The 20,043-nt window shown below is 36.7% G+C and overlaps 1 protein-coding gene across 4 annotated transcripts in view; it reads right to left on the bottom strand.

The window, feature by feature from the left end:
• Positions 1–19,981, bottom strand: part of LOC129274258 (sushi, von Willebrand factor type A, EGF and pentraxin domain-containing protein 1-like) — a 45,145-nt gene extending 25,164 nt beyond the window's left edge. For 2 of the 4 annotated variants that reach the window (XR_010295459.1, XM_064108519.1), the window contains exons 1-14: positions 19,735–19,981; positions 18,508–18,601; positions 17,231–17,278; positions 16,132–16,258; positions 13,341–13,459; positions 12,600–12,785; positions 11,146–11,325; positions 6,498–6,752; positions 5,147–5,332; positions 4,174–4,362; positions 2,944–3,138; positions 2,547–2,747; positions 1,659–1,868; positions 727–830 (exon numbers count right to left, since the gene is read on the bottom strand). Coding sequence is in view for 2 of the 4 variants with exons in the window: in XM_064108519.1 (XP_063964589.1) it covers positions 727–830; positions 1,659–1,868; positions 2,547–2,747; positions 2,944–3,138; positions 4,174–4,362; positions 5,147–5,332; positions 6,498–6,752; positions 11,146–11,325; positions 12,600–12,785; positions 13,341–13,459; positions 16,132–16,258; positions 17,231–17,278; positions 18,508–18,565 (2,058 nt within the window). In the remaining 2 variants the exon portion in view is untranslated. Of the gene's footprint in view, positions 1–726; positions 831–1,658; positions 1,869–2,546; positions 2,748–2,943; positions 3,139–4,173; positions 4,363–5,146; positions 5,333–6,497; positions 6,753–11,145; positions 11,326–12,599; positions 12,786–13,340; positions 13,460–16,131; positions 16,259–17,230; positions 17,279–18,507; positions 18,923–19,734 lie in introns of those variants that run through there. The other 2 variants (XR_010295460.1, XM_064108520.1) reach the window with 1 other exon arrangement.
• Between the last annotated feature and the right edge of the window lie 62 nt (positions 19,982–20,043).

The raw sequence follows: 20,043 nt of genomic DNA, 5'->3' as shown, positions 1-20,043 counted from the left end.
ACATCAGCCACAAACGATCACCACGATCAATAACAGCACCATATATTGGAACTGTGGCATACTAACGGATAGAACCATCAACTGCAACAAGCCGGACATCATCGTCAGAGACAACAACGTAGTAAATATCATTGAGGTCTCTGTTCCCCATGATATCAACATTGCTGTAAAGGAAAGAGACAAACGGCTCAAGTATCAAGACCTAAGGATTGAGATCGAGAGGATGTGGAACGTGAAAGCATAGGTCACACCAGTCATCATTGGTCACTCAGGAATGGTGAAGAAGGGAATGGAAGCCTGCATAACCAAGATCTCTCCTCACCTTCGGATGTACGACATTCAGAAGGCAGCTATCTTGGGTACAACCAGATTGATAAGAAAGACTCTCGGACATTAGTAGTGTAAAGTTCCTAGTTGCACTTGAAATTACTTGGTGCTTTTTGTTAGAGCAAAGTTATTCAAGAAAAAAATACGGACTTGATCCTGTTTAGAGGAATAATAATAATAATAATAATAATAACAATAACAATAACGATAATAATAATAAATATAATAACAGTAATGATAATGGAAATAATGACTATGATAATTAATAATAACAATGAAAACAATAATTAACAACACAACGTGGGATCACTTTTTGTGACAAAGGATGCCGAAGTGAAAAGCAGCCAAACTCTCCCAGTGCGAGCGAAGTATAGAACATATATATATATTTTCATTTACCATGAGCGGTTCCCACTCGTGCCAGGGGACAATCCCGTTGACCGTGCTTGATTCTGCTACTACCTCCCGGTCTCCAGGACATGTCAATACAGGCGCTGTTATATCTACAAAGTAAAACAAATAAAACAAAATAGAAAATTGTGCGGTTTTTATTACTTTCATTACAATAATCTCAATGCCCTCCCCCTTTCCATTGTCACCCTTAAATCCCTCAACCGTCTTCTTATTTCTAAAGTCCAATTCGCCTCTTCTAGCACGGATACACTGTTGGAAAATTTATCCTTAAAATAAAAGAAGTTCCTGTAATCTTACCAGATTGCGTAATTTTACACGAAATAGGTATTTGGTGTATGGAATCTTACAAATTTCCTTCAATAAAAACCCTTTTCCCCTTTTAAAACAGACCTGTTCTGTCAAATTGCAGAAATAATCATGTTTTATGAATTTACAGAATGATTCTGCTATTGCTTTCTGCAAAGTCCTTTTTTCCTGTATATCACAGTTTTTTTTTAACAGTGTACTTCTCAGCGTCTTCCACACCGTTTCCCCCCGCATTCCAGATTGTCTGTAGAACTTTGCTGAAAACATTGGAAATGTGAAGATTTGGTGGAAACAGAGACTTTGCGAGATTTCTGCTGTTAGGCACGACTCGGAATGTTGTTTAGGTATCTAAGGGAAATTGTATTTTACCAAGATGCCTCACATCTACCTTTGCAGATGTTTGCTTCAATTATAATTTTTGTATGACTTGAATCAATAGTCCAAAGACCGTTGGTAATATTTCTAAATTATTCACAAATATGAATTTTCGACGCAACGAATAAGGTGAAAAATAAACGCATTAGCCAATACAAGCAGATTAGGTATATCAAAGCAAGCAAACAATCTAATGTTTTATGAGAGCAAAAGAAGGAAATATCAATTAAGTTGACCTTCACACATGGTTTCCACACCGTCCCATGTTCCAGAGGCGCTGCATGCGCGTAACGCAGAACCCGATGTCCTGGTAAAGCCAATGAAACAGTTCAGGCTGCAAACAGTACTGTATTTCTGCACACTGTTGACGTTGCTAATATCCCCTTCGTAGGTACACTGAGAAACATCGCCGTTGTTTGGATTGGGTAGAGCTGGACAGGTCACGACTAAAACCGAAAACAGTATTGGAATATAGATTAAATCACGTATACATTATCAAGCAGAATGGATACTAACACGACCTTCTGATAAATATTCATCCAGGTCATTATCCATTAAATAGTAGATTTTATCTGATCCATACACATGAGACAAATAATTTGACATTTCAACCATTCAAACAAAACATCTGGTGGTGATGAATTCCATTATTTTTTTCATCATTACATCGCATGCGCTCCGTAGCATACAAAATTTCTATGATGTCAACACCGATGAATCCTTGATTTTGATAAACTATGGGCCATTTTTTTTCTTTAGCAATTTATCATTAGATTACAAGTTACCATACCAATAACGTTTATGGAAAGAGCGCCAAGAATTCAGTTCATCTTTTAATAGAGTACCGAAGCGATGACATCAGTTGCCATGGTGTGATGGCGGCCTGGTTCTTAACAAATGAACACGCCGAATGAAAGCATGTGTTTCTACTAGGAGAAAATGGCTGCTATTGGAATTTGATCGCTTGCAACCTATTTTTCAGACAAGCCAAAGTCATACAAATGTGTACAGACGATCGTCAGCTGCGACTCTGTTTAGAACCACCCCGTCATGACACCATGGAGACTGACGCCATCGCTTCGGTACTCTATATAATTCGTTTATCAGAGACGTAATTGACCTACTTGTGCACGTGACAGGTTCATCGTCCCACACTCCGGATCCGGTTCCGTCATCATCACACATTCGGTATACGGGTGTATCCGGGAGGTAGCCAGTATTACATGAGATCGTGCAAACCGTCCCGAAAACTTCCTCCGCGTTTGAGCAGCCAGTCTTGATGCCGTTTGCTGGAGCTGGCATGTCACTGCTTGTGCAATTCAGAACTGTTGAAAGAAGAAAATTATGTTAGGGTTATTGATGTACTATTTAGATTCGGCTTAGTATGCAGTCAATTATTAGTTGACGTGACAAATATTTTATATTCACACAGGATAATAGGAAAACGTTTTCACGATTGATCATCATCCAATCAAAGCAACCAACACAACGCAGCTATACGATTAAACGAAGAAAGGTTACCATGACAACTTGGTGCGTTATGACTCCAGAACCCATCACTCTGACAGGACAGGACTTGGTCTCCTTGCATGTAGTATCCGCGTCCACAGGAGAAGGAGCACTGACTTCCATAGGGGACGAGACTTGTATCCGGACATGCAGGGGACGCTGGTAAGTGCAGTCCGTCGGTTAAAGAAGGTTTTGTGCAGTTGATAACTGAAAAAATAATTGCATTCATATCCAAATCATCTGAAGGGTTAATACTAAATGGGCAAATTATTTTCAAAATGACCAAAATGATGATACATGGTGTTATCTTTAATGCCTGTGTTGCATGATCAGGGCAAACCATATAGTCAGGTGTCAACATTAAGTAATCAATTGTTATTTTGAAGAAAAAAAAGGAAACATTTGCTATAATCTGTGAACGCAGTCTCAAGAATAGATATGGAGAATTCATAAATATGCCAGGCTTGAATTTTGTTTATTTCGGTGTCATATCTTTAAATGATTGCCGGGCTGAAGATACCTTTTGGGGGACAAAAACCTTTATGCATCGGTAATATTTGCTCTACGGCGGCCGTACGGCGAGTAGAAAACAACCGTTTTATTACTTTCAATTCAATCCACCTATTATGTAGCTGGTGCTAAAAATTTCAAAACGGCCGTTTTCGCCTTGCCGTACGGCCGCCGTAGAGCAAATGTGACCGAGGTATTAAAAACCCTGAAAGTATTATCCCAAATAATTAAACGCTCTGTCAAAAGGTTCCCTTTGTACAATACTAGAATATAAGTAAGATAAAGCATTGTCATAGTTAACCCTACAAGATCTTGTTTGAAACAAACACGGGGAAAAAAAACGAAAATAAAAAATAAGAAAACGACGAAGTAGATAATCAAGAAGAAGAAGAAGAAGCCTCTTTAGTCGGCTTGTGAAATAAAGATGAAATGAAATAAGAAGAAGAAGAAGAAGAAGAGGGAGAAGAAGAAGAAAAAAAGGAGACGAAGAAATACATCAAGGAAGAAGATAAAGAAGAAGAGATAAAAAAGAAGTAAATTGGGAACATCAGTACACATTTCTGCTTGTTTTGAGGTATAACTCCCGGAAGTACGACGACAGAAACATGCATGATATTCATGTAGACTTTTAACCTTGTATGATGTTGTGGGAATTTTCGTGTATGATCTAATAATTTTCTAATATACATGTAAATATAAACATGATTAAAACATATATAAATTATTACATACTTGAACAATATGGTAGTGATCCTTCCCAATACACAGCTGTACTTCCTGGTTGTACAGTGCATTTGATTTTGTCATTGTTGATGATGTATCCCTCATCGCAGTCGAAATGGCAAGTTGAGCCATAGCCCGTCGAACACGTCCCCACCACTGCGCCATTCTGTGGAGCGCTTATCCCTTGACAATGTAGCACTAAGACGAAATTTTTGTAATATGAACATTATTGATTGAAAAGAGAAAGAGAAAATTGATCCAACGCGACAAAAATAATTTCACTTTCTGGGTACCCCTACAGTGTGAGTGTTCACACTGTGTTCAAAGTGTGAACACATGACGGTTTCCGTGAAAATGATATTAAGAATGTTTCAAGTATGTTAACAGCGTGATAATAATTTCAATTTGTGTTCCACACTGTGGTTCACTGGTATACTTTCAGCATGGAAATGTGAGAACTGCAATACACAATCCTTGTAGACCCCATGAGAAAGTAGACCGATGAAACCATAGTTGAAAAGAGTTCAGGTAAAATGCCTAAGTTACATTAATCAACACCCATGGAAATGAGGGGGGGGGGTAGTTCTGGCTTACATTGTTATTAAGTTAATCGAGCCTCCATCCTAGGGCAATCAGGCTATAATACTCCTGTGCATAATATAAAGTTTAAACTTTAAAGGAAGTATATAGCTCACGGCCACTTTCAACAGTGGCATGAGCGGTACTGGTAATAGTCTATACTCGTTCCATTCTAGTTTTCGGCAAACCTATGCCTTCGTAATGGTTGTAAGCATGATATTCCTAAATCTACCACACTAATTCAGTCATACTTCACCAAGGTATTTTTGAACCAATAGACATAATGAGAGATCTGATTTTACATCTAACAAACCCATCCAGGAATCTGGTATGTGCGTAAAAGGATGTACAAAATTCTTTTCTTGCTGTAGCACAATTTCCTGTAGAGAACCAATATACTTACGTTGGCAAGAAGGTTTCGGATGACTCCAAGAACCGGAACTGCCAACCAATTGGCATTCGGATGCCTGTGAACCATCTAAACCGTAACCGGTGATGCAGGTGAAGGTGCATACCGATCCGCGGATATCCCCATCCGGGCAACTAACGAGAAGTACATGGTCACCTGAGATGGTGCTGCATCTAATGACTTTTAGTATGAAGCAATTACAGAGATAAAGTTTATATATATATATATATATATATATATATATATACACAGTGCGTATAAAAAAAAAAGACTCTTTGAAAAAGCCCTGGGAATTAAAAAAAATATACAACATGTTGGTAATTTTTCACATACATTCTTGGGTGTGGGTCTCATCTATCCAATGAAAGTAAAAGTTTTGACAGAATGTTACACTTGAGTGAGCGCTGTCCATTTGTGTAAAGCTCGCAGAAATCTGTTTGCGCAGAAATGCTCGTTTTCACGCTGTGTCAAGGGGAAAGGGCGAAATCAAACTTACCCTGCGAAACATTTCTCATATATTTCCCTTGCACTTTTAGTCAATTGAAATAAAACGGATACATTCAAGCATTTTGTAATAATTTTGCCACCTGAATTGATATTCCAACACATAGCAAGCACAACCTTTACCCTTTTTGTGACAGCTGGATCTGAGGACATAACTTAATCTGAACAAAAGTTTATATCAGACATCTCCAGCATTTTTTCATTAAGTTTTTATTATTTAAAGTGGGCTTACATTTTATTTTTCATTTAATACTTGTTTCTCCACACTTTTTCCAAGCTTGACAATGATTAACAAAATGAAAATCAATCCTAAGCCATTTCATGTAAATCACAGGTCACTGTAATATCGTCACGATGGCCTCGGTGTGTGAGGGAGTGGGGTGGGGCGCAATGCACTCTTCGAAGTGTTTTGGACAAGGAAACAAGTTAAAAAGGGCAAAATATATCTTCAAATCAATTTTGCTAGCTAAATTCAACGTGTTCTTCATGATTAAGGTCTACTTTTATTCGCATAACTATTTCAAAGTTCTGCGCAAATCATTTTTCACTAACTTTTCAAAAGTAAGTGGTGCTCACTCAAGCGGAAATATTTTTCGACAGTTATATCGTCATTTGCTTAAATGGATCTGTAGTAATGTTAAAATGTGGAAAAATCTTCAGGATATTACAAATGTATAATTTCACAGGATTTTTTCTAAGTGTAAACTTTTTTTGATACGAACTGTATATGCATATATGCATTACATGTGAGAAATTATACATGTACAAAAGCTTTAGCAACTCTTGTATATTGGCAAGATTGGACGTGAAGAAGAGAAAAGATATCTTGATATGGCCTTGCCTTCCACGGAAATGGTGAATTCGCAAGCTGTCGCCCGGTTACCAGCACTGTCCGTAGCTTCGTATTTTATTGGTGTTACACCTTCTGTAAACGTGCTACCCGTGGCAGGTCCCGATGTACGCGTGGGGCTCACAGACTGACCAGTAGTGTCTGAGACGCTTGGTTCTGTCCATTGGACTACGGCTGTTGTCTCAAGATCCGGAGGATACACCGTTTGAGACGTTGGACAGTTCACGAACGTTGGTGGCGTGACATCTGGAAATAGAAAAAAAATACATTTTAAAATTACATATAAATGCATGCTCATATTCATAGAAACAGAGGGCTATACAGGTTTTCGTTCATTAATCACATTTCATAACTAGCATCTTAGTTTTTTAAAATGGAAGGTTCGTTTGGAGGAAAACACATATAAAACTTACAGTGGTCATGGTTAAGATGTTCGGCATAAAAAGAAGTGCATGTAAATTTAAGAAAACGGTCCTGTTATGTTCATATCCGGAAATAAAGCACGCGAAATGAGAGGAAAGATGATGAATAAAAATGATATTCATTTCCTCCGTCTTTTAGTTCTCTTTCTCGTTGACATTTCTTTCTGACCCTTTTCCATGCCATCTTCCATACTTTTTGTTTTAATTTTCATGCAATCTTGAATCGTGAAAATAAAATCACCCCGACGGAGTGAATACGTCATTAGTTGAATATAAAGTGCGATGTTGTTGTCAATAAATAGGATGATACGAGTCACATTTAGGCAGGGTTGCCATTGACAAGTCTGATTTATGCGAAAATCCGTCCGAAATTATTCTTGATTGTAGAAATATTCAGTTACCCTTTTCAGGTACTTTTTTTCTTCATAAAGTTCTTGTTAAAACTCTCATGATACACATCTTGAATCAAGATTTAAAAAAAAGATCATACAAGCACAAGTGTACAATCAAGAATATTAAAAGAAGAAATTTGTTCTTTGGGGACTTTGATCTTTCAATAAACATTCAAATGTAACAAGTTAAAAATGGTTTTAGTGCAAATATTCTTAGATGATTGTGGTAAAGGATGATGTCTGATTTTATTCATAGTGAAGAGCAACTATCCCATTCAAAATTAATAATTGATTTGTTTGTACAATCAATGTGACCATATTGTCTGTTATAAAAATACAATATTAGCTTAAAGATAGCAATAGGCATGAACACATTTCCTGAAAATGTAAGCAAAATCAGTCACTGTCTTGAACTCGAAATTGTCTTCATCTGTTTACTCTAGAGTTAATAAATAACAGCCACTACATGCGGCGAACATATTCAAAGTCAGTGTGCCGTGTAAGTCAGTCAGAAATGGACTTTCTTGAAGGACTCGACCCAAAAGCAAGCAAAAAGTCATAAAAACTTAAGAAAATAAATATTGACCGGTTAGCATAACCCTTAAAGTTCATAGAACTATCAAAGATGGACATTATTTAATATTATTTTTATTATCCTTGTTACTTGATTGATATAAGTTACCCAACAGATACAGTGACTATTTAATGTGCTTTTAAAGGAGGTTTGTGATTCGGCCTGCCCTGTTTTGTTCTAAACTCAGATATTGTGATATCTATCATTAAGGTTCTTTGCGGTTACTTAAGAACAAAATGGCATCAGAATGTATTCATAGTTATGTTGGTGAATTTAAAAAGTGCAGGATTACAGATGATGACAATGGATCACTGTATTAACATTTGTATTTGAACTTATGATCATTCGTTAACTGAAAATAATATTTTCAAAAAGTGCACATCAGAATAAATCAATATATTGGTGAATGGAAAATAATGTACTAATGGATACTAAAATGAATGTGTATGAAACCGTAATAAATTTATCAACAAGGGTTTATTTCAAGAAACAGAGAGAGAGAGAGGGGGAGGGGGGGGAGAATTCGTCGATCACATACGAAAAACAAGTTTTTGGAGGTACAACCATCACCCTTTATCAACACGAACATGTTATCTTTAGTAAACACTGAGTGTGATTACAGCTACATCGAACGAGCTTGTAGATTGACCAATCTTTATACTGACCTAATAGGTCTATGTCATGATGTGGAAGCGTAATGAGCCAACGAGGGGCACAACATGTCGTATGTGGTAATTTTTCTAAAAAGTCATGAGCGACCGAAAACTTTGGCCTTCTGAAAAGACTATCTAATTTTGCGATAGATTTTGACATAATATCATATTCTTTTTCTAGTGCTTTCCCTTTATTATTTTATTTTACTTTTTATATTGGGGGTGAACTCCCAAATCTCTCATCTCTATACGCCAGTGGGAATGTTCTGAAACTCACAAACTGAAATTTTTGTTAGCGATAAGACATGCAGAAGACAAACCTGAATATAATTATTATTTGCAACCTGTTCGTCTACAAACTATTTATCCTAATTCACATTAACACATTCAACATTTTGCCTTGTTTGAAAATATTGCGCTACATCCATTTCGTCTGATATTTACTTGTCTATACGGTTAGATGTTCATAAATCGAATTTTTCATTTCACAAAGTGCAAAATAATATGCAGAAGAAATGGTAATTATACCACCTGGGAATGAGACTGAATCGGAAGTGAGTTAGTGTTGACGGCAATTTGACCAAATTGACAGGTAGCCAAGTGGGTTTAGTCCATGTGCAATAATATCTTAGAAGGAGACCAATTGTTTGTAGTTCATGAGAACATATACTGAAAAACACCGGCCTTGATTTAACACCAGCCCGGTATCTATATCGAAAAAAAACAACAACACCTCTCAGGGGCCGCGGAACGGTTTTCAAAGTGGGGGGGGGGGGGGGGGGGGGGGGGCTGATCCAAAAGTGGGGGGGCTGACCATGCAAAAAATCACAATCATATGGTAATTTTTACGTTTTTGTACACGGTTTTGGAAAAGTGGGGGGCTGAAGCCCCCCCCAGCCCCCCGCTTCCGCGGCCCCTGCCTCTTACTTAAGAATCAAACCGATCTTTGTTTAGCACTGATTAATTTTGTTTAAATGCCTATCTTGTGTTAGCCTAAAGCCGAAGTGATGCTGTTTCAACACCTCTCTGGTGTTTTTCTATATACCGAGGTGGTGTTAAATCAACACCGGTATTTTGTAGTGTAAAAACGTTTGTACCGCACCTTCGATTAGACAGGGGTAATTAGTCTTCGAAGTATTATGCATTTATGACTTGTTTTCGGATTTGACGGTCTCATTGATAAAGTCTAAGTCAAAGCGGTTATCGGGGGTTAGTGTGGGCATACGATATAACAATAATGGTCTAAACGAAATTATGAGGTGGACTTCAAAAGGGGGTGTCCCTTTTTCTTTCCTTCCCATGACTTCGGGTAAGCAGCCATATCTATGTAAATACCATGTAGGTCCATGGTAAATACGGATACGAAATTCGAAGGGGTCTCCATTATGTACTCAGAATCAGATAAAAGGATTCAGGAATTTGGTTGGTTTAAACAAAAATAAAGATGAGGGGAGGGGCATCTGTGTTTTTTGAGATGTGTAGGCGTTAAAAAGTTTTTTGGAGTGTGCATTGTGCGTACATGCGTGCATACGAGGTTGTGTATGTGAGCGACTGAGCGTGCGGACAAGAGAAAACAAAGGTTAGGGGAATGAGTGTACATATACATAATGAGGGTGTGGGTGTGTGTGTGCAAGAGAGAATAATAATGTTAGGGACGAGTTTTATTTACTGAAAGATTATGTGGGTGTGAGGGTGTGTGTGTGCATGCCTGAGAAAGATCTGAGAATGGGGTTATTTATGCTTATGTGTGAAAGAGGATGTGGGTGTGCACGCGTGTGTGTTTGTGAGTGAGTGATGTTTAAGTCAAGTTATAGGGACATAATGTGGGGGATGATCGTGGGTGTGATGGGTGTGGGTGTGTGAAATTGAGAAAATAAAAAAAGAAAGGGGCAGATGTATGCTGTGGGGGTGTGTTGTGGGTGTGTATGTATAAATTAGGTGTGTGAGTGAAAAAGAATAAAAATCGCAAATGACATGTGTATTATGTGCGTGAGAAGAAGTGCGGGTGTGTGAAAAAAGAGAAAATCAGGAAGGTTAGAGACATGTTTGTGTATACTGTCAGAGAGGTTGAGGATTGGTCTGTGTGTGAGAGAGAGAAATATAATTCGGGTATGTTTTGAAATATATACTGGTTTCAATTATCGGTGTTCATCTTCTTCGTTGTAGAATTTATCTTCTGATTATGATGATTGCGATTGCTGCTTGCTGTTAGGACTGTTAGGAATGTTTTTATACCTTTTGATAAATGAAATGTAGTGTGCAACTGAACTGATTTCGATGGAGGCCAAACATTCAATTAAAGGATAATATGATATCAAGTGATGACACCATTCTTCTTTTCTTTACCTCTGGCAATTCCGTGGCGTGCCTCGTCAATAGGGGTAAAAAATTTGTGACACGCCCCTCCCCCCAGAAAAACAAAACAAATGAATAAAAAAAAAATCATGTCTTAGATCAATATCATCCCGGAAGCACGTAAGGTCTAAACAGAATCTTACAATTGCAAATATAAAAACTTATCAAAATTTTTGCGGTGGGGGGGGGGGGGGGTGGGGGCACTCAGACCCCCGCCCCCTTTAGTAGATGAGAAGATCTTACCTTGGCATTGGGGTGTTGAACCAGACCATCCAGTAGACGTACAGGTTCTTTGAGAACTACCGGAAGTCAATGTATATCCCATGTGACAGGTTGTGGAACACACACTGTTGTAGTACACCGAATCGGTGCAGTGGATTTGACCATTGCTGGGACTACTCAGGACCGGCGAGCAAGTGATTCCTTGAGCAATTAAAAGAGAGGATAATCCATTCACATTAAAAAAAAATATTTTATTTTATTTTTTTTACATTTGTGGGTGATAATTATCATTATTATCGTAATTTTTTATTATTACTATTGCTATTATTCTAATTATTATTGATATTATTTATTACTATTGTTATTTACATGTTTTGAGTATTATAAAGTGCGTTTTTACATAATTTTGTGGGTGACAGGTTTGCATTTCGGGGTAAAGTAGATACATTTCTGGGCATTTTGATATTCGTGGGCGTTTTTTTTTAAAGTTTGTCCGTTTGTCATTCATTTGTCAAAAATTATTAAGCATTACATAAAAATACACACATAATATGCATGTATTTAATATTTTACTCAAGTAGATAAACTGAATTCATAAACATCAGAGAGTACTGCCGATTTTTATCTTTCCGAAGTTGTTAAAAAAGAGGGAAGGGGACGGGGTTGTTTGTTAAAGATATTCTCATGAAATGCTCCTTAATTTTCGGAATTGACAAGACGCTTCTTTCCAAAGTAAGTTTTAATTACGTATCCCTATATGACCTTTACGTTTACATGACCTTGATGATGCACCAGCCAATGTGGAGGAATGATAAGTTCCATTCTACTCATGTCGACTTAAATTATTTGCCTTTCTAGCTTTGTTTATCATTTTGTCTTAAAACGAAATATTTATTAAATAAATAAGAAAATAATAAATGACTAAACAAATAAATAAGATAAACACTGATAAAGAAAGATAAAAACTTAAATGAAGAAATGGATGAATAAATGAATGAATGAATAAATAAATGAATGAATAAATAAATAAATAAATAAATAGATAAATAAATATAGTACCGTTACGTTAACCGAATAGGGCATGTAAATACACACTCATTCATATTTTTCTGTGTATTTATTGCTGTATTTTATTAGTTACAATGTCCTGTTCCTTCAATGTATCAACATTCTACAATTGTATTGTAGAGAATCTACTCTTATTTATCAAGAGCACTTCATTGCAATAATTCACAGCTAATATTAGTTTGTAGTGGAATTCCGATGTGCGTCGCTTAATTATGTCGACTCGCATTGGAATGTGTCGTGTAAGCGGCATGCTTGGCAATAAGCCCTGAAAAAAAACCCTTATTTATGTTATCTTTTTATATGAATTTTTAATTGAATTGTGCACGCATTGATAAAGAGAGGGTACAATACTGAGCCTTGTGGTACAGAAAAATGAAAGCACAATCGAAAATTCCAAGCCATCTTACGTGAGCATGACACTGACGATCCGGACCATGAAGCAGAGTTTCCCGATCGCACACATGTTCTGGAAGTCGAACCGCTGACCTTATAACCCGTGTTGCAAGAGCTGTAGCAGACTGAACCAACGGACCTTCCATTTGTGCAACTCACTCCGCCATTCGATGGAGGGTTGAGGGTACCGCATCGTATTACTGTGTGGGTACGTTTGGAGAGAGTTTCAAATTGCCTTATCAATGATTGCCACTCTGTGAGTGTTCGTACTGTTCCCCATCGATGAGAGCAGACAACAGTTTATACATGACGAATGCGTTTCATAAAAGGATTCCTAGTTGCTCAATTTTTGATCTTTTCAGAGAACCTTATAAATGAGTGAAGTGTATGTGTAGTACTTAGGGTAAGATGTGAAGGCCCACCTCTGTGGTCTAGTGGTTAAGGCATTGACGTTCAGAGCCAGTAACCCGGGTTCGATACCCGCCGGAGGCATTTTTTCAACCTTTGATTCAAAATGGATGACAGCTCCAAGGGACCTTGAGTGAAGCTACGCATCTATTATTCTCTCATTTTCATTGTTTTACAATATATATATATATATTAATCAATCACGAGGGAATATAAATTTTTTTCATATTTCGTCGTGATTACAGAACCGCCCTTAGTTACATATTTTTGCTTCATTTGTTATGATTATTGAAGGGGAAAGTTATGATTTTCTTGCGTTATCGATCCATTGTAAATAATGTACATACCAACAACGGTAAAGCTGAAGGAACAGCTCCGTGTGTTACCCGATGTGTCGATAGCTCGATATGCTATCGTATGCGACCCCTCAGGAAACTGGGAACCCGGTGCTGCTCCCGAAGTACGTCTGCATTTAGATTTAAATTATAGAGTAAAAAAAACGGACGAAAGATAAACAGAAACACGAAAGTCTAATATATGCGTATGGTCAATCCTGGCTATTCCATATCTTTGGGAGTGTTTATGCTACTGCTAGGATGTGTTTTTGTCAAATCTTTCACCCTCTTTTCTTTCAATCTCCAGTCGAAAGCACCCCGTGTAATGATCCACTTGTAATAACCAAATTCTTTGGATAACAGATGTTGATAAAGAAATCAAGGACCCCGACTGAAATGTATTTGATTTAGATTGATGACTACTTCTTCTGTTACCATACTACTTCTACTATTACTACTACTACTACTACTACTACTACTACTACTACTACTACTACTACTACTACTACTACTACTACTACTACTACTACTACTACTATTACTACTACTACTATATTACTACTACTACTACTACTACTACTACTACTACTACTACTACTACTACTACTACTACTACCACCACCACTACTACTACTACTACTACTACTACTACTACTTCTACTACTACTACTATTACTACTACTACTATATTACTACGACTACTACTACTACTACTACTATTACTACTACTACTACTACAACTATTACTACTACTACTACTACTACTACTACTACTACTACTACTACTACTGCTACTACTAATACTACTACTACTACTACTACTACTACTACTACTACTACTACTACTACTACTACTTTTCTGTTCATGCAAGTCTCTTTCCCTCTTAAAAAGAAAATTAAAACAACACTGTTCTTCAAAATATGCCTAATTTGCAGCTATCGGCTATTATTCTAATTATACCAAATTATTTATCACCTCATACATGTTTTGCTAATCTTTTGCCGTTCTTGACATAATTACCTTTGTCACCTCAGTATTTATATTTGCTTTGATTATTTTATTTACTAATTAGCAAGACTATTAAACGCCAAGGGACGGTAAAGAAGTATCTTTTTATATCTTTGATTATTTCATTTGTCGCTTCTCTTCAACAGTTGAACTGTAACTGACTTCATTATTATCTAAGTATTCTTGTAATTTTTGCAGAAATCATTGAACTTTCTTCTCTGACAAGTTACTAACTCATAATGTTATAACCAACGTTACAACTATCCTTTCTTGTGTACAGATCATATTACTTCAATGTCATCTTATTTTTTGTATTACTTCCTGTTAAGATTTATTTTAAGATTTTTTTATAATTATTATCCATGATTCCATTTCTTGCAACTATTATTACCATCAACACAATTTTTCTTTAGAATAGATATCATTATCAAGCATACCGAGAACAATCCCAACCCAGATTACTGTTTTATTCAGAAATCTTTTGTACGGGATAATGTTTCCCTCTTTCAATTTTACCCCTATTTGATAGCTTTCGTTTGTTTTCTTAAAAATAGCAAGTATCATTTCATACAATCCACTCTTTACAAAGTGAGAAATTACACGGATATCTATTGTTATTCTCTCAATATTGCTCAAATATATATTTATGTTAAAAATGTTCATTATGTTAAAATGCTTTACATGTATATAACTTAAGTCTACTCCTAATCTCCTCCCATTCTTTTTTCTGACATTCCTTTGTATACATTTTTCTCTGTATCTCCTTTCATATGTTATACATTGATATGCGTTTTTTCTTTACTTTTTATCAGTTTGTATACTGAAATTCTACTCTGCACAAATTCATGTGATTCAGCCTTTGGCTGCTATTTGAATTTTATCATAAAAAATACCATCTATCTATCTATCTATCTATCTCCAAATTATAATTTCACCTAATCTTACCTCACAAGGCCACTATTGGTTTTATCTTAAGTCCTTCTATTTCATTTCTCATATCATTAAGCACGATTCGATTATACTCGAATATCAGTTTAATTAAGTTTAAGTTGTATTTTTGCACGTTTTTAAGTGGTTTTTAATGTATATATTCGATGTGTATATTTGATGTGTATATTTTTGTAATAATTGTTCTTTAAAAAATATAATAAATGAACTAAATACGCTGCTGCTGCTGCTGCCACTACTAATACTACTACTATTACTACTACTACTACTACTACTACTACTACTACAACTACTGCTGCTGCTGCTACTACTACTACTACTACTACTACTACTACTACTTCTACTACTACTACTTCTACTACTTCTACTTCTACTACTACTGCTGCTACTACTACTAATACTTCTACTTCTACTGCTGGTGCTACTACTACTTCTACTGCTGGTGCTACTACTACTACTACTTCAAAGGATAATCGCTTTCTATCAGTTGATTCCATTCTGTCCCTTTATTGTTAACTACTTTATATATTTTAAAGAGAATATATATTTTAACGAAAGATATTCATGGCAATTTATAATGCCTTATGAGTTTTCAAATTATGAACAGGACTTCATCATGTTCATGATGGAACGAAAGTCGTAACAACAGAATAAAGAAAGAAGAATAAACAAATTTAAAAGTGCGTGCTGTGTAAAACGATACATGATAATCATTTTATTAAAAAAAGAATGAAAAGAAGTCACTTTAAAAGCACACCCCAGCCCACTCGATCTGACACCCTTTATGAAGCTACCCTGGTCCTTCTTGATCATGTTGATTGTGGCTATTTGGATGAAAATGCTTACGTTACAGTACAGGACGATCCAGAATCGGAGCACGTTGGTTCACTCCAAGAAACCCGAGCGGTAGATGTGGTGGTGTACTGGTTACCAAGCGATCCAGGACATCCATGGAGTGTTGGAGGAGTCGTGTCTTGAGAGAAATAAATAGATAGAGAGATGGATAGATATATAAATAGATAGACAAACACGGTACGATAGATACGTATATATAGATAGATAGACAGATAGATCGAAATTGAGGTAGATAGAGAAAGAGACAAAGAAAATGGTGGGGTTTAAAATGATCATGGTAGTATTATGGAGCTCTGTTTTTGGTCAGTTATGGCGTTAATTACTCTTAAAAGGGTAACTTTGCGAGGTTTCGCGAGCGCGGATCGCGAGCTCATACTTTTGGACACTTCATGTAATAAGACATGGAAATTAAAAAGATATGCATCTACCAAACAAAAAATTAAGGCGAGCGCTAAACGCGTGCTGAAATTTTTAATATACTTACCAGAAAAAGAACTTTTTAAGGACTGCATTTAGTGACTTACGAATATGAAACATATCTCATCAATCGAATAATGCAAGCGCGAAGCGCGAGCTGACTATTTTTGACATTCCAACTTGAAAACTTAATATTTTAAGCATGTTTAGTTACCATGAACAGGATGGGTACCTTACTAAACAAAGAAATCGATTCACCGTTGATATGTAACTGAAAGTAAATAGGTAGTTTTCGCATTTACTACAAGGAAACTGTACAATGCATCGATTCCCTTGAAAAAATGCAATTAAAAGCACAATGGAGAGCTGAGAGAGGCTATTGTCGAATTTTGATGGACTGGGTCTGCAGATCATCCGAAGATTTGCACCGGACGAACAATTGCAAATATGTCGTTGTTCGAAGTCAAGAGATTCCGATGCTGTCTTGGTCTACCAACTTTCGACAAAAGCCTCTCAGCTCTCTATTGTGATTTGACTGGCATTTTCAAAGGAATTGGGATTGGTGCGTTGTGTCTCGATAGTAAATGCGAAAAGTCCGGTGATGAAGTGAATACGAGAAAATTAATGTTCACCTAAAATAACTCTCTACAGTTTGAAAAACAGGAAAACTTACCGGGCGGTGGGGGAGGTGGTGGAGATCTCCGCCGGCGCCTCCAGCATTCTAACAGTAAAAGAATATGAATCACAGTGCATATGGGTCTTCCATTCAATATTTCGAGTCACGTAAGAGCAAGATTATTCTACTGTTCCACCAATAAAACCCACTCTCATCGACCGATTACATGCCATTCAAATTAATACACAGAATTGTGATCGGTATGGGTTTGGTTTTGTTAGTATGACCTGGGACGTGTTATGATGGGAGGGATGTATCTGCTTATACCTCAGTCACATTTTCTCTATGGCGGCCGTACGGCTAGTCGAAAACAGCCGTTTTATTCATTTTTATTTAAACCACCTATATGTGTAGCTATTACAAAAAATTTTAAACGGCCGTTTTCAACTCGCCGTACGGCCCCCTGGTCTTACAATAGGGAGCTTATACACCGCGATGTAGAACAAAAATGTATTGAAGATGCCCGTCAATTGACGATGAACGATTGGGAGGTCTTTGTCAAAAATTTGTGATCCGGAACAGCAGTTTCGTCCCAAGATTCGGAGCTGGCGAAAAATTGCAAATATGTCGCTTGTCGAGAGTACAGGATGAAACTGCTGTTTTGATTCACCAATTTCGACAAAGATTTCTTGGTTGCTTTTTGTTATGAAGGGCATTTTACAATATATTTTCTATGTTCTTAAAAGCGTTCTTAGTACTATAGTCGTGTTTACAACCAAATAGGTCGTTAAAAAAGTGTGAAAGATTGCCATTTAACTTGAAGCTTGAAAGTGATGGAGGCTCCGAAAGAAAAGAGAAGAAAACAAAGTCAGGAATGAATAGATATTTATCTTCTACGAAAACGAGTAAGATTGAACAATAAAGATATGTGTCTTCTACCAATAATAGGTAAGTGAAACAGTAGGAGGGAAATATCAAAACGGAAGTTAAGCCTGAGCGAAAGGATGGTATGGTATATACGGAGCAAAGAAAAGAGAGGGAAAATGGGAAATAATGAAAGGATTATTCATAAGATGTATCAAGCTTGCCTTTCTAAGAAATATTGGATTCTAACTTGAAATATATAAGGAGCCGCCACAGACCACAGTCTTATTGAGCCCTTATTTTGCATTTTGGCAATTAAAACAATCTATTTTTACACGCGATTTTGAAGGTCAAATCAATCCCAACTGAAATTTAATTTTGATTACTATAGAAAACCAAAGAAGCATCAAAATTGGATGTAAAACGAGAAAGTTGTGAACGTGGTGAAGGTAATTAGAATTTGTGTTTACCTCCTTTCGACGTCAGGAGGAGAAGTAAAAGAAGAGTAGCGGAATATCGCATCATCATCTACCACCCTAACTCAGCATCGAAGAAAGTTATATCCTGAACAGAATAAATAGGAGACGAAGATTAATCAACAACCACAAGCAGGTGTATTTGCTAGGTCAGGCATCTCAGATGGCCATGTGTAATCCATGCACTTAACGCTTAAGGTAAGGGGGCCGGTCTAGGAGGTTTGAACGCCACGGCGATGTATTGTTAAATTTGAAAATAATAATAATAATAAAAAACCCGCGTAACTATTTTATCAAAAATGCTTCTTTGCAACATCTTGAGATTTCTGGGAAAACATTTCCAAGTAACCTAGCAACGTTGAAAGCAAATTGAAACAACGTCACGACGCGTTGTCTTCTACACCGAACTGTCTAGACGATGGCGGATGTATACACGAAGCAAATACGGATTTCATACACATAATTCCTGCGCACAGTTTGATTCAAGACCGGATGATTGTTGAAAATATTTGCCCAATGACATTGGGTAAATAGTTTCATGCTCTTTTTTCTTCTGCGTTATTCCCCTCCCCCTCTCTTATTATTACTATGATTACTATTAGTACTATCCTCATTGTAATCGTTATCATTATCATTATCAATATAAATTTTTATAAAAAAAACAATAATTGTTAGTATTATATTGTTATTATTATCATTACCAGCTGTATCATTGGCATCACTATCATCATCGTGATCGTGAATATAACTATACCATTTCCCTCTGTCAACCAGGGTTCCGTAACACAAAGATCAGCGATCAATCGCTAAATGAACTGACCAATCAATATCAATGTTTCACGCGCATTAGGTTTAAAATACTGACAAGGGACCAATCAGTGCAGTACCTTCATATTTGCAATTCATCGCAATCCTTTGTGTTACGGAGCCCAGGGTCCCATAACACAAAGGTTAGCGATTAATCGTACGCTTGGTTTTTACGATTGATTGTTCATTGTAGTCAATGGAATCAATCGTAGAAAAATGTTCTACGATCATTGCTAAGCTTTGTGTTACGGGCCCCTGAACTTTATTTTCTTTCATTCCCTTATAATACCAGGTTTCATTCTCCCCCCCTCCCTTTCCATATTTCCCTCTCTCTCTCGCTCCCTCCCTCTCTCCTGACAGCTTGGAAAAATATTTGACGAAACCTCAACAAGAATAATGTATTGCATTACTTACCAGTTCTGTTTAACAAATTAATATCGTCCTCAAAGCACGGTAATGATTCTCCTCACGTGTAATGAATCATTGATGAAGTTCTTTCGCTCAAAGATAAATAATAAAAAAATCAGTGATTCGTCTAAGTGGACTGCATATTTACCTCCAAAATTACAACGGGATCCTACAGATTTTTGTTAAATCAAATCAAACCATTTTATTTGCTTAGGCAAACATCAGATCTTTGCTCTTACTCTGTGGATGTGATAGATAAGGAGTTATCGGAAAGGGGTCATATTGATCTTCGCAACAAACCAAAGAGACAAGGGA

This window comes from Lytechinus pictus, chromosome 13 (genome assembly GCF_037042905.1).
Source record: "Lytechinus pictus isolate F3 Inbred chromosome 13, Lp3.0, whole genome shotgun sequence".
Lineage (NCBI taxonomy): Eukaryota > Metazoa > Echinodermata > Echinoidea > Temnopleuroida > Toxopneustidae > Lytechinus > Lytechinus pictus.
This window is presented reverse-complemented; position numbering and strand designations above follow the sequence as displayed.